Below are 16,483 nucleotides of genomic sequence, written 5' to 3'. Positions count from 1 at the left end.
TTATGAGAGTAGCTTGGTGTATATATAGCATCAGTTAGTCCATTGTAAAGTGTCCATTTTAAATGCAATGAAATTGCTATAGGTAACTGAATATGTGGAAGGTCGTTTCCTGCACGTCAATTACAATGAGCTCATATCGCTCTATCGTGACGTCAAGATGCCTTTATATTACGCGCCTGTTGCGCGTCCAGCAAAGCTGGCGCACTCAGCTGGAATACTGAATGTGATGTGTTTACAGCTGGGACTGAGAATGCAACATTTTGCCTCTAGAATGCAACAATGTGCAGACAAATGTAGTAGCACATGAACGGACACCAAACGGTCAGCATTAATTTGCAGCGACACGCGAGCTGCGACCTCGCGAAAAGCTGAAAACACTTCAAAAACTCTAATGGATACTGCAGACTTTAATGAGCAAAACTGTCTGACTGCTACTTAGAAAGTCAGTTTGCGTGCTTGTTTTGAGCGAAGCCCATCTGTCAACAGTCCAAAGTGCTCTCAAAGGTGAAGTGCGCTGTCAATGAGAATCATCATCATCGTCCTCATCTGTACCGAATCATGATGCTGATGCGGCGGGCTGCGCGGAGGTGTTTACTGAACGAGAGTAACGGATAAATTAGAGGCTCTTACCTCACGTAATCCAGCAGTGACTCAAAACTACTTTTCTAACTATTCCTAAGGATGTTCTCCGAGCAGGCTGATTTAAACTACAGCTTTAACATGAGCGAGGAAGACAGGTTAACTCTTCTAGACGAGGACTGGAGCAATTCGCCGGTGGAGACGCTCTCACGGGCGGGCTTTATCACCCTGTCCGTGTTCCTAGGATTCATCATGACTTTCGGCTTTTTCAATAACTTTGTCGTATTAGTCCTCTTTTGTAAGTTTAAGACGCTTAGGACGCCGGTTAACATGCTGCTTCTTAATATCAGCATCAGTGACATGTTGGTGTGTATGTTCGGGACGACCCTGAGCTTCGCGTCCAGTGTGCGGGGACGGTGGCTGCTCGGACGGCACGGCTGCATGTGGTACGGCTTCATCAACTCCTGCTTCGGTACGTACTCAAAACACATTATTATGCAGCTCCGTTTCGAAAGTTTACAAGGTTTTTGTTTAGAAGTTGTAAGTGGTACAGTTTAAACTCGCAAAATTTCACACACCTGTAACACAGGTAGTCATTCATTTAAATTCTGTCGTTTGCTTTTACTAAGATGGGTGTTTGTGTCACTTTTCATAGAACCATTTAAACACAAGTTTATTGTGACATGTATTGAGAACATTCGATTTAATTACAAGAACACAACAAATAATCATCTTTATAACAATCCGTTTTAATACAAACACTTAAAATGTTTCAAATCACATTTATGTTTGTATTTGGCATAATTATAGCTTTTATACAGTTCAGGATATACTTTTCTCACTTCATGCATTCCCAGGGAATCAAACCAGTGACCATGCTGTTGCGAGCAGCATGCTCCATTGTTTCAACTACAAATGTGACCCTGGACCACAAAACCAGTCATAAGGGTCTTTTTGTTTTTTAATTGAGATTTATACATCATCTGAAAGCTGAATAGATACGTTTTCCACTGATGTATGGTTTTAAGATAGGACAATATTTGACATACAGCTATTTGAAAATCTGGAATCTGAGGGTGCAAAAAAAAAAAAAAATTCAAAAATCGCTTTTAAAATTGTCCAAATAAAGTTTATAGAAATGCATATTACTAATCAAAAAATAAGTTTGATATATTTACAGTAGGACATTTAGAAACTTTTTATGGAACATGATCTTTATGTTATATCGTAATGATTTTTGGCATAAAAGAAAATCAATAATTTTGACCCATGCAATGTATTGTTGGCTATTGCTACAAATATACTCATGCTACTTAAGACTGGTTTTGTGGTCCAGGGTCACAAATGGGGTTTTGCAGTGATGCCATAGTAGAACCATTTCTGGTTTCCCAAAGAACCTTTCAGTGAACAGATCTTAAAAGAACCAGTTTTTCTTAGACAACATTTTAATAATCTGAAAACCTTTTACTACTGTAAAGAACGTTTGAACCATGAATGTTTCATGTTCATCATGGCACTATGGATGCCAATACAGAACCTTTATTTTTAAGTGTGTACAAAATCACCCTAGTCACAATCTAAATACACATACATATGCAAACTGACACAAAATCAATAATGTCTGACTGTATTATATCCAGTGTTTTCAACTGCAGATCTTACACCTCAAGATAAGAGTTGAGATAAACAACTTGGATGGTTATGAAAGAACCTAAAACCTCCAAACATTACATCATCTCTAAAAATATGTAGAAACTGGGATGCATCACTCGAGTTGCTTTACCCATAAAATATGTTGAGCTTGTTTTATTTAAAAATGAAGATTTGTACTTGCATTGGGAGAATAATGCTGTAGCTGATGATGATGGTTGTAAGTTGGATGGTTGAAAGTAAGTACCTGTAATGTTGTCCTTCAGATTCTTTTCTTTTCTGCATTTCTATATCATCACCAAGGTCATGAGTCTAATTATAAGGGAATGCATGAACTGATAAAATGTGTAGTTTGACTGCAGCATAAAGTGCTTTGGATAAAAGCCTCTTCCAAATGTAAATGAATCTATTTGCATTTTCATCACAGTCTTTATTGGAAATGTACTGGGGATTATCAGTCAGGAAGGATGTTGGCTAAATCATGTAAGGGAAGCCTCAAGGGGAAATCTGGACTGGCAGCTAAAACGTTTATTTTTTTAAAAGCATATATATGTAAAATTTAATTTCCCGGTAACCTTTTAACTTGCAGTATTACATGTTATTTTTAGAAGCAAGGTTCATAATGCTGTTAGAGCAAAAGACAAGCTGTGTGAGGCTTCTGCCACAAGCTGAAGATCATAAAATCTATCCACCTTTTAATATCAAACCATCTCAGTGGTTTGTAGTGCAAACAGTTTTATTGTTTAGTGCACATTGTTATTCTTCTCGTTATTTCCCTATATTGGCTAATCTCACCCATAGGCTTGCTTTCATGTTAAAGAATGATGTGGACAGAAAGACAATTTGAGATTTCTTAACAAGATAGTCGAAAATTGTAGGGCAGTTCAAAATCATGTTTCATAAATTAGACTACAAAGTGAAGAAATCATTACAGCCACTTTGATCTCTTTGACCTGGATCTCTGGTATGATGTGAGAAAGAAAGTTTATCAAGCATTTTGTTGGGTAATATTCCTCAAACTACTCTTTACTTCAGCTGTTTGCGTGTGCTGTAATCTTAGGGTGTGTTTGCACTTGTAGATCGGTTCTCTTGGTTCTTTTGTTCTGGGCCAAAAAATGAAAAAGATTTAGTCCTGGTTCGCTTAGTGTTCACACTACCAGTTGTAACACTGAACCAAATTTTAACACTGAAAAAGATACAAAATAGAAGGCATACGGATATAGTCATAACCTGATTTGACAGCTATTATGATATCAATTATGATGTACGTTTTGCAAACTCAACGAACATCCAAATCAATGCTGTGTGCCGGGTCAAATGCGCTCGTCGTATATATACATATGGTATTTTCACCAGCTGAAAACTCATGAAGTGCTTATAAAATGTGTAAAGGAGTTACAAGGACTCTTTCGTTGCACAGTTGGAGATCTACTGCAAGGAGAAAGACAAAGTATTCTTGAGCATTTTGTCCTTTTTAGGGTTGTTATTTTACTAAAATAAGAGGGATCATACAAAATGCATGTTATTGTTTATTTAGTACTGACCTAAATAAGATATTTCAGATAAAAGCATGTTTACATATAGTGCACATGAGAAAATAATAGTTGAATTTATAAAAATGACCCGGTTCAAAAGTTTACATCCCCTTGATCCTCAGCTGTGTTTTTTTTGTTGTTTAGCGATAGTTGTAACTTGTGGCCTCAACTGCATTTAAGAGCCGGGGGGTAAAAACTTTTTGAATATTAAGATCAGGGATAGTGTAATTTATTTTGTCTTCTAGGAAATATGTAAGTATCTTATGTAGCCTCTGAAGGGCAATACTAAATGAAAAAAAAAAAAAAAAAAAAAAAAAAGATATTTATGCAAAATAAGAAAAATTTACACATCTCTATTCTGTTCAGAAGTTTTCACCTCCCAGCTCTTAATGCATTGTTTTTCCTTCTGGAGCATCAGTGAGCGTTTGTCTCTGTAATAGTTGCATACAAGTCCCTCAGTTGTCCTCAGTGTCAAAAGATGGATCTCAAAACCATACAGTCATCGCTGGAAAGGGTTCAAATACACAAAAATGCTGGAAAACCAAAGAATTTGTGGGACCTGAAGGATTTTTCTGAAGAACAGCAGGCAGTTTAACTATTCAGGACAAACAAAAAAGCTGTGGATCATTCAGGTAACAACACAGTATTAAGAATCAAGTGTATGTAAACTTTTGAACGGGTTCATTTTTATAAATTAAACTATTGTTTTCTCTTGTGGACTATATGTAAACATTTTTTATGTGAAATATTTTATTCAGCTCAGTACTAAATAAACAATAACATGCATTTTGTAGGATCCTTCTTATTTTGGTAAAATAATAAAAATTTGTAATGATTCTGAAAGGGGGGTGCAAACTTTTGACCTTAACTGTATATCAGTTAAACCACGCCATAGAAGTGGACTGAGACCCCTGAGCTTTTTTTGGTGAGCGCCTCAAAAACAGAGCAGTTGCACCAGTGTTTATATAAAATGAAGCAAACCTGCCTAGTGGGATATGACTTAAATTTGGTTATTTGGTCTGGAGGCTGTTGATGCTAATGATGGTGTTGACATTCTAGGCAGAGGTGAAAAGAGCAGGACCTACTGCATTATTAATTACCTAAATACTACAATGGGTGATTTGTTTTATAAAATGAATAACTCCAAAACAGGAAACTGCACCCTTTACTGCAAAGCATGTGTGTGGGTTTGTAACATTAAGTGCAGAACTCTTACTTTATAATGAAACTTGGTCTATAGTGGGAGAAAAAATAAATGCTAGACACATACACATGATCTGTTCGCCGTTCAACGCTTCTTTCTTCAGCAGTCTTTCCACACCTATTCCTTTCAGATCAGTCACTCTGTATTTCATCACATCCCCCAAGGTTTTAATTGTCTTTGTGAAGGAATCACAAAGTTTTCCAGTATCTAATATAGACAGGCATGAATATTTAGTACATATTATGTAGTGCTTTTGCTGTTTTCTGTGCTCTAGGTGCTTTGTTTTCAAGCTATGATGCAGAGAGACTATGGCAGTAGTTCAAACGGATAGATGCCTTTACTGCCCAGTGGTTTATGCCTTATCAGAAGATTCAGGCTGTTTCCTGCAGCTTTGGCCATGTCTAAGATTGCATTTTAAGAAATGGATTCCCATCTGAAATGCAGGCTACATAAGCAACATGTTGCATGAATATTAATGTAACAAAAATAGGGAAGTTATCTATTGCAAACACTGTGATAAGAATATCAGTTTATAAAAGGCATGCTCAAATGTTTCAGTTCATGACTTAAAACTCTCAAGGGCTTGGATGCATATACACAAGCACACAGATTTTCTGAACTCATGGGATTGTAACATAAATGGCCTGCTGTAAAAGGCCATGTTATCTCACTGGAGCTGTATAGAAACAGGTGGAATGTGTATATCAGACAGCAAATTATTTTACGTTCAGTAATCCTCTATCTTTTCTGTTTTGCTCTGAGCTTCTCAGCCTTTTTGTCAGCCTGAATTTTCCACTTTTCAAGCTAAAACGCAGAGCTACACCATTGTCTAATTTAGCTGTTTTACGGCTGGTAGTCTTTGGTGTGCTGTGCTAGCTCATCCATTAATTCAGTAAAAGAGAAAACAACGAGGCCAATTTAAATAGCCAGAATCGCTGACCTCCAGCTTCCACTGAAGCCTAATATTTTTTGTCGCTGGTTATGTCCACATGCCTGCAGATTTGTTTTTCTGCTATTGACATGATTAAACATTACTTCTACTCATCTTGATCCTTATTTGCTTTTTTCCTGATTTGCACACTTGTTTGTTGAACTTGCTAGTATAGCGTTGCTTTAACAACTCTTTCTATGGTACAAAGCACAAGCTGGCATCTAGGAAGCTGCTATCTTACATTTTAGACACAATATTGCCAGTTATAATTGTGTTGTTCGATTAATATTAAAGGAATGGTTTACCCAAAACTGAAAATTTGCTGAAAATGGACTCACTCTCAGGCCATCCAAGATGTAGATGAGATTGTTTCTTCATCAGAACAGATCTGCAGTGAGTGGGTGCCGTCAGAATTCCAAACAGCTGATAAAAGTGTCACAATAATCCACAAGTAAAACACACAACTCCAGTCCATCAATGATGTCAGTGTTTGTTAAAAAAAAAAAACAAATCCGTAAAGACATTGCTCCATCTACATTTTTTTTTCAACTGCTTACACACATTTTCAAAACTTTGTGTCACGAGCTGGGTTTGCTTCGAATTATCTGTTCTTTTCTTTCTCTTGCGCTCCTATCCTAGACTCAGCTGTTCGCTTGTGCTGATTGGGACGACACCTGTTCCCTCTTTGCGCTGATTTCTCAGCCTATTTTTCTCTGCATATTCCTAGGCTTTTCACCAGGTTATTGTGCTTCGCTACCGATCTGTCTGAGAGCCTAAAGCTCTTTCTGGAAGTCATATCCTTTCGTGTTTTGTCTAGTCATGTCTTGTCAAGCTATTGACCATTGTTTTGTCTAGCCTCCCAGTTACCTGCCGCTTGCTGTTCTCTCTCCTCCGGACTCTGCCCTCCGGACCAGACAGTACCACCTAGGTTGTCACCCCTTGCCCTGCTGCCCGGGACTGCTCTCCCTTCAAGTTTTTTCCTTTGTTCCTGTTTTTTTTCCCTGAGTTTACCTCCAGTACTGCGAAGGCCCTTTTGGTCGGTGAACGGCAGACTGGCTACGTTTTTGAAGTTCTTAAGTTCTTTTTCAAAACTTTACACACAAATCCAAGAATTGCACACACAAAATGCAAAATGCCTCACATCTCTTGTAAAATCATGCACTGCATTCAAAATATCACAAACACATCTCAAAAGCAAACATTTGTCTTACGTTGCAAACACCTTTGCCATAATATTACATTTTTCGATATATACAGTATACATACAGTTATTCAAAACCTAAAGCTCTTCTTTCATGAGCTCTTATGCACATTTCTGTGCAAGACTGAAAGTAATTGGCTGAGAGATGTTGAAAAATTCACAGTAAACATGAAGGCAAGACTGAATATAAGCTTCTTTTTTTTTTTTATGACAGTTACTGTATTGAAATGCAGAAGGATGCACCTCTTATGTATGCCATATATCCATTTCAAATGGACCAGTTTTCCATACTACTGGGATATTGACTGAAAGAGACTCGAAAGAATTCACAGTTACACAGTTACAATGACACATTACAACATCATTGTGATATATATATATATGTATGTATATGTATGTATGTATGTATATATATATATATATATATATATATGTATGTATGTATATGAAGAGTTCAGTTGCAAAACCAGCTAAAAGCCATCTCTCGGTCATAAATGAGATAATGATACTGAGTGAATGCTCCTGACACATAGTATACGTCCATCATATACTTTTACTTCAAACTTGCTAAATTGCCTCAGCCCAATCAGAATTACCAGTACTTACATAGAAACCTATACATATGAGCCTAATAAAAATGCATTTTTTAAGGAAAGACGGCAGATGGATTTAGCTGGTTTTGCATATATATATATAAAGAAATATGGACACAGAGGTAAAAAAAAAATTAGAAAGGCAAGCACAGGAAACACCCCTTTGGCAGAGTTTTGCTTTTGTATGCAGCACTGTGTGAGGATTTCCAGAGAACTGGTTAATCGTTGGTTGATCTAAATTCTCTTAGTGAAAAGATTCACCTTTACAATTCATGGCAAATTTACAAAAAGACTATGTAGCATACCAGCTGAACAGATGGGAATGCTTTAATGATTTTAATGGTAATTTACAGACTAATAGAATTGTGTAGAAATGAACTCATTCAGAAGAATGAGAAACTGCTATGATGTGCACAAGTAATGATGTGGAGGTTGAACAAGGACAGTAGTTTTGAGAATTTCTTTTCTGATCTGAGAAAAACTGTGTAACTTGACCTTTGGCCTATTTATAGGCCTATTCTAAAGCCATAATTGGTTGGTGTTAAGTAAAGCAATGAGTGTTGTACATGTGAGGGCTTAGCTTGAGGCACTGGTGATTTAGTGTGGCATTTTAAATGGTTGTGTTTGAAAAAGGAAATAAAGATACTTCCTGTTAGATTTTTGATTTTTGAAAAAGCAGTTGAGAAAAACTGTAAAATACAAGTGCTTTTTTCCATAATATTGCTTTTTTTCTAAACATATAGGCCTATGGCATATTTTAGCCAAAAGTGACAGTTTAAAGTGAAAATGGCTTAATATTGGATTTGTTATAAACATAGCTTTTTGCTTCACAAGACAGTAATTGACTGGAGTTGTGTGGATTGCTTGTGGATTATTATAATGGGATTATCAGTTGTTTGGACTCTAATTCTGACGGCACCCATTCACTGCAGAGGATCCATTGGTGTAATGATGAATTTCTCCAAATCTGTTCCCATGAAGAAAAAAAAAATTATGAGCTGTAAGGATTACAATATTATGTATTATGCTGGATTATTTTGGTATTACAAGAAACAAATTGGAAACAAAATGATCTGATATTTAGCTGGAAAAAAAATATAAATAAATAAATATATATATATATATATATATATTAAAACATATTTTTAATAATATAAAAATCTTCCTTCTCATTTGACTTAGCACACCTAACTTGCCTAAACTGCAATTATGTTGTCTTTTGAAAGGGCTTTCAGTGAATGGCCCACGAGAATGACAATCATTAGACATTCTCCCTGTTATTGAGTATACTACCATCTTAGAATGCTATGGGAAAAGTCTTCCAAAAGCAGCACATCCATTATTAATCTTATATTCTTACCAACATTATATTTTAATGATATTTCAGTTAGTTTGGTAAATTATAAATATTAAAAATATTAAGATATAAAGCCTGAATGACTTTTACATGTGAGAACTTAATACTCAAGGGTGGCAATTCATGCATTCATGTGTTCGAAATAAATCTTTAAGCTTGAATACTTGAGTGTGCATATGAGAAATGACATATTCACTTTTTAAAGCCCACACTGCCTGCAGAAGTTCTCCCAGTTGTCCTCTAATGTGGGCTGCATTAACAATACCAGAGGACTTTTTCTTGTAGTGCAGGAAGACCACTTACATTTCCGGAACCCCTGAGACAACACATCATTTAAAGGGATAGTTCACCCAAAAAATGAAAATTCTGTCATTATTTACACAACCTTACGTTGTTCCAAACATAAATGACTTTCATCATTCTTCTGTGGAAGATAAAAAAAGATATTTTAAAGAACCAAACCATTTTGGTTGACTTTCAATGTTTAAAAAATGTCCTCTGTCATGATCCAAAGAAGAAAAAAAGAGTGAACTATCCATTTTAAGAGTGGGAAGGGGAATGCTCTTAGAGTTTGTACGGGACTTTAGTGGTCAAGTACCAGACGTATCTAGGAAATTGTCATAGAATAGGCTAGTTTTTTTGTTTTTTTTTTGCCTAATATCCGTGTGTGTATAAGCTGTGCATTTTATTGCCTGGGTTCCTAGAGACTTCTGACAGGCATTGAATATTCTGCTGCACCCCCACGCCTCTGTTATTCTATGGGTCAATGCTTGCCAGATTGACTTTTCTGTCTTATGTCAGTTCATATCAAAACAGGTTCTTTCTGTGCTTTTTTTATCTTCCCGACCAATCCCGCCCTGTCTGACTTATACCTTGAACTTCACAAAACTGTAAACTGGACTTGAAGGACAAAAAAGTCAAGCCTTACAAGACCAAAAACAGGCTTTGAGTTGAGTTTGTGCAACCTTTTTTTTATGGTTTATCATTAACTTAATTAATGCTATACTCCAAACCTGCTCCGGGAAAGATTTTACCTACCATTCAAATGTTTGGGGTTGATAAGATTTTTGAATGCCTTTCTTGCCATGAAGATGTTCGATATCTGAAGTAGCCTTTATACTGTTGTCTGCTTGGGAGGCAACATCAGCTCAAATTATTTGAAATGTATCTTTCATCAAGATCCAAAAACTGATCAAGAGGACCAGATCTGTTTGTGGTCTGCGGTCCCCAAACCCACTGGTCACAGTGAGATGAATGTCTTATTAGTGTGTTTGTGTGCTGGCTAAGAAATAAGATCATTTCATGTTTACTTAATGCTCCTCTGGTACATTTGGTGTGTGATTTATTCATTGGTGATGTGGTCACAGGGTTTGTGATGTTCTGATATTTCTGTGTATTTGGGGACTATTCTTCTCCATGTGGATCTGTAATGAAAATATACATGATTTCAACTGAATACCGCATTTAAAATACATGCGCTCTAGGGTGAATAAAGATGGATGAATAGTTTATGGAAAGATAGAAGCAAAGCAGAAGTAGTTATTAGTTTACACGTGTACCCCGTTGAAAAAAAACATGCTGGTTAGGTATGTTTTGAAGCATGGCTGCTGGTTTGAGCTGGTCATATATGCTGGTTGTAAGTATGCTTCAAATCATACCTAACCAGCATATGCTGTTTTTTTCAACAGGGTATTGTTTGTATTAGTAATAGTTCACCCAAAAATGAAAATTACCCCATGATTTACTCACCCTCAAGCGATCGTGTATATGACTTCCTTCTTTTAGACAAAGACAATCAGAATAAAGTTTTGTATATGGATATTTCTCTTACACAAACGCACCGCTCAGAAGGCCTTTATTAACACCCTGGAGCTGTGTGGAGCTGAACTTTTTATGATGGATGGACACGCTTTATTTTCAAAATCTCAACAGCCATTCTCTGCCATTATAAAGCTTGGAAGCTTGGTGTTTTTTAATATGATTCTGATATATTCTTTTAGAAATCAGATTCAGATTCAGCCCCACTGACAATGTACAGTAAGCCCACACAGTGGGTCAGTTTGTTTACCTGCTGGTAATGAAACAAAAGAACAGCAGCAACTCCACCATCATCATCATCATCATTTGATGGCAGCTTTGTTTACGCTGGTCTGTGAGTGCCAGATGAAAACAGAAAGCTGAAGAGAACTGGCAGGTTCCATCAGTCAGATAAAGCAGAGCCCTCACCCACAAAAGGTCAGATTAGTGCCTCCCACTAAATAAAAAACAAAAAAACATTCACAGTACCTCAAACAAAATCAGTCACTGCCAGCTTTAAATCCATCAGAGCAAACTTGATGTAGCCTACCCAAGACATTTTTGTCAGAAACAAAAATCAGGGAAAAGAAAATGGCCGTGTCCAAAGTAAGTTCCCTGTGTTTACGGGGTGATTACTTCTACACATAGGTTATAGGGCCCTATTTTAACAATCTAAGTGCATGTTCTAAAGCACTTCGAATCCGAATCCACTTTTGCGCCATGCCGGATTCACTATTTACACGGTGGAATTTGCAAGAACGAAGATTGAACAAGTTATTATGTAGCCCCTTTTTGTTTTCTCGCCTCCTTGCTGAATGTGGTTGTTTGCCAAAGTGAAAGTGAACCAAAAAAAAAAAATGTGTATAAGAAAGCGGTTGCATTATGACATGTAGGCATTTTTATATTTATGTACACAATAATAATCTTTTACACTGTAATGCTTTCATTTTTGTAATATTTAGCATGTTTGTGTGCTGCTGTGGGTCCCTGTGTATGTATTGTAAAAAGAGTGTATGAGCACTGTGCACCTGCCTATAGGCGCATATTAGGCTACTAATGCTCTTTAAATAACAAGAAAAATATTGCACCATTGACTTTAGACCAGGTTTTAGTTGGCCAGTGGTGCAGTTTATTTCACTTATTTTCACTCAAAATAGCAACGTGCCAACAATGCGCCTGAACACTCATTGTTTTCAGACCAGCACGGCCACGGGTGCACAAATGGGCGCAAATGCATTTACTATTTAAACAACGTGGCGTAGGACATGAAAATTGCGCCAGGTGTATGATAGTGCCTGTAAAGTTCAAAACTTACTATACACATGACAGACTAAAAGGATAATGAGTAATACTGTGGCAGCATCCAAAAGCTATCAGGCAGTTATTTTGCAGGTAGTGTTTGCTCACGAAGGTACATGACGGAACTGATCTTGGATGGTTTCTGAGGCAGTGTAAATGTTTATTGATCTGTAACAAAATAGGAGAGCTTTGGTGATGGCTGAGTAAATATTTTAATTACTACAATAATTTCTCACTAGACATTAAAAGTGAAAAAACTTGGCCAAACACATACACTCCTAAAAATAAAGGTGCTTCACGATGGCATAGAAGAACCTTTTTTGTTTAAATGGTTCCATAAAGAACCTTTAACATCTGAAGAACCTTTCTGTTTCACAAAAGGTTCTTTGTGGCAAAAGAAGGTTCTTCAGATTATAAAAAGGTAAGAAAGAGATGGTTCTTTAAAGAACCTGAATTCCACAAACGGTAACTCCAGACAAGAACAGAAGGGAAACACACACACCAACATAACTTTAACATCCAACAACCAAACAATGAACAGAATCCAACTTATAAAGGAGTGCTGTTACAAAGACAGGTGTGGGTGATTAACAAATAATGACTTAACAAGGAACAGAACAGGAAAAACCATATATGGACACAAGAGGGAGGAACCAACAAAACAATCCAGTGGGGGTGTGACAAGGGCAAAACCAACACAAACAGTCCAATGGCATTGCTGCAAATAACCTTTTAAAGCACCTTTATTTTTAAGAGTGTACATTTACAGACAGACTGACCATGAACTGAAACTATCAGATGGCATTTTATGCTCTACTGCCATGGAATCAAACGCACAAGATTGTGGGATATCATAGGCAGCAAAGGATACATCTGTGTTATCAAAAAAGGATCAGATGAAGGTATCTTAGTAGACAAGATGTGACACTATCAAGGGATTCGGACATGTCTGGTTGCCTTCCTGCCTCCCCATGCTGCCTGTGGACGCAACGTTTTTCAGCTTTCAGATGCAGCCTTTGTAGATTCAGATTTTCCATCTCTTCCAGAATTTATAATATCTCAGAAATTGAGCGAGCGTTTTAGCTGTTTGGATTTCATCAAGACTCCCCTATGATTTTGTCACATTCTACATCAGTTTCACAGGAGTGCTGAGTGCATGCAGTGCGCAAACACTGTTTGAATGAACAAACACACGTTAGGCGGCTTAGGAGTGAACAAAATGAAAGTGGAAGAATAGGATAAGAAGGGCGGCTTCCAAAACATATATTGTTGTTGAGAAGTACATTGCTATGTGAAGGTTTGTGTTTAACTGTATTAGATGGTGGACTTGTGTCATTGTTGGTGTTGTATGATTTTTTATTTTTTTTATATATATAAAAATGAAGAGCAACTGCAATTTTTAATGCTAACCTCATTTAATCTAACTGGCAAACTGCTAATGAGCTGCTCTACTGCTGTGATGAGACTGAGTTCTTAGCAGACTTGCTTCATAGTTGTATGTATTTGGGGTTACTTATCTGAAATGAGTTTTGGAGGGTGGAATTTCTGTCTTAAGGGTAGGGATGGGCAATATGGGCTTATAATTTCTGGTATTTATTGCGATAAGATATCAATGACGATAATTCAGGGAAACTTGTTTTTTTAGAGAAAAGTATTATCTTTCCTATGAGTACAAACGTAATGTAATGACTGTTTAATTCACTGGAATGTGAATTAAATTGTTTGTGTTTTCTATACTGGAAGCTCCTAACACTAGGACAAATTCACTTAGCAATAAAGCTCTTTCTGATTCAGGCGCCCTTGCACAGAAACTCCACATATGCTTCATAGCAGAAGGAGTGTATTGACGTGTATTGATAGTATTGACGACGCTTCAGGAATCTCTAATCCATGTAGCTGAACTTGGAATAAAACATAGAGAAATATTAACTGAGGACACTTGGTGACAATAAACATGGTTTGTCTGTGTTCTTCAAGCAATTTTGTGTATTTTTATAAGGATAAAGTATATTTTTATTCCAATGCTAATCGACATAGCCTTTATAATACTATAAAATACCATAATCATTCTGTGATTAGAACACCACGGCTGATAACAAAAGGTTATTTCAAACACTCGACTATGTTATGAAGTTACTTTGGAGAAAAAGCATGCCAATAACAACAGGTTTGTAAGCAGTTGTAACATGTGCGATACAGTTTTGCTACTCAGTGTACTATAGTAGCGGCTACTACTATTCAAGTCTCAGACTGATTTTTGTCGCACTGTACAGCCCTGACTGAACCAGTTCCAGATTGTTGAAGGAGCTCCTCATTTAGCGATAAACTCTGCCTTCAGCCATGTTGCTCAGCACTGTCGGACTCAGAAATATGTAAACAACTAGACTTTATCATTATTATCACGGGAAGACTAATTCTTATTGTGGGGAAATTTTTTTAGCGGTATATTGCAAACGATAAGATATCGCCCATCCCTAAGGGTGGAATCCTCTGACTTAATCATTTCAAACGTAATTCATTTATTCATTCATAATCAATATTTTCTAATCAATTAGCATCAGTCTTACAAAAAGGGTAGAAAAATGCTTGATACAATTAATGCGGTGGAGCATAGCGATAAAATAATGACACATATCAACCTTGTCTCCTGGAGAATGCAGCTTTGACTGAGAGACTCCCTTTTCCTCCCACATATTATTTTTCCTCATACTGCTAATATACATGCGATTATCAGTCTGAAAATGTAGAACATCTAAACAATTAAAATTGACATTTGGCATGCAGAATGACTCACATGTATAAACAGTCTTAAGGACATCAAGGTAAAGAGTGAAAAACACCTGACAACAGAGCTCTATTCTGAGATCTATCATTCTGACTTCTGTCAGTTCTAACCTTGGATTGGCAATTAGATGTTTTAATTGATTAAATTTCAGGATATGCTAATTGATTAATCAAATTAATCTATCTTTTTTGTGTGGGAACAAAAAAGAATATATTTTCAGAAATGTCCTCTCATCCTTTTTATAAGCGCAAAGAAAAACTTTGATGTCGTACCTTGAATTTGGTCGTCACGATCAAAACCAAAATACTCCCACTTTTCTGCAACTGCAGAAGCTTTTCTTGATTGTCAGGTCAAATCATTTGACAAGCACTAGCTTCACAGCTGCTCGCTATAGCAGAAAACAATCATGCACCTTGGCTATTCTCTGCTCTCTGCATTTCTATCAAATTTACAGAATAATGCATTCAAATCATTCTGTAATTTTAATGTTATCAGATCATGCAGCCCTAATTTCTGATCTGCATGTGTGTCTGAAAACACTCCTTTCAGAGGAGCTATTTTTGTGTGCCTTGTATCATTGACTAAAATACCAGGATTAAAGAAAAAAGATGAGAAAGATCAGGAATTGTAGATCGAATAGCCCTCATGTCACAGACTTCATTATGTGCTCCTGTCACTGTCAGACGCACACTGTTGTTCTCCCCTAGTGATTAATTGAGAGTGAGGCTGGACTGAAAGCAAATGGGTTTTGATAACAGTTGCAAAAAAGAGAGAGAAAAACTGTGAATACAACTCGATAAGAAGAGCAGCAAGACATTTCTCACAGCAGGCGAAAAACAATGATTACAGATTAGTGTTGTTATGTGTTTTGCTGCAATTCCAGTGTTCATTTTTTTTAATTAGAAAAGATTCATGACAGACAATTGTAGCTGCTTGTTATCACTGTGATGCAGAGAAAGATACAGATGTAATTTAAAAAATGAGCTTTTATGATGCATTTGTTTTTTATGGAAGCCCGTTTCTGCCACTGAATAAAAAAAAAAAAAAAAAAAAAAAAAAAAAAAAAGGTAATTGTGACTTTTTATCACACCATTCTTGATTCTTTTTCTCAGAATGGCAGATAATTGTGATATATAAAGTTAAAATTTTTATCAAAATTGTGTTATATAAATTTGCAGTTGCGAGTTATGCAAGATATAAACTCATAATTCTGAGAAAAAGTCACAACTGCGAAAAGTCAGAATTGTGAGATAAAAAGTCAGAATTGTGAGGTAATAAGTCACAATTACCTTTTTTATTTTTATTCAGTGGCGGAAACAGGCTTCCATAGTTTTCCCTCAGTTCTGCAGAACAAAATTTGCTTGTAGCTCACAAGTATGCCAGTGCAAGCTAATTTAAGTATTTTCAGATGAATAAATTGACATACAGGTGCATCTCAATAAATTAGAATGTCGTGAAAAAGTTTATTTATTTTAGTAATTCAACTCAAATTGTGAAACTCGTGTATTAAATAAATTCAGTGCACACAGACTGAAGTAGTTTAAGTCTTTGG

At 36.4% G+C, this 16,483-nt stretch overlaps 1 protein-coding gene across 1 annotated transcript in view; it reads left to right on the top strand.

Annotated features, from left to right (window-relative positions):
• The first annotated feature begins 217 nt into the window (after nucleotides 1-217).
• The window catches only part of tmtops2b (teleost multiple tissue opsin 2b), a 42,810-nt gene continuing 26,544 nt past the window's right edge, over nucleotides 218-16,483 (top strand). The window contains exon 1 of the mRNA XM_051118483.1: nucleotides 218-1,051. Coding sequence (XP_050974440.1) covers nucleotides 682-1,051 — 370 coding nt within the window. The 5' untranslated portion in view covers nucleotides 218-681. The remainder of the gene's footprint in view (nucleotides 1,052-16,483) is intronic.

The sequence above is a fragment of the Labeo rohita genome, chromosome 9, assembly GCF_022985175.1.
Source record: "Labeo rohita strain BAU-BD-2019 chromosome 9, IGBB_LRoh.1.0, whole genome shotgun sequence".
Taxonomy (NCBI): Eukaryota; Metazoa; Chordata; class Actinopteri; order Cypriniformes; family Cyprinidae; genus Labeo; species Labeo rohita.
The sequence above is the reverse complement of the archived record's forward strand: the minus strand, read 5'-3'. Positions and strand labels throughout refer to the sequence as shown.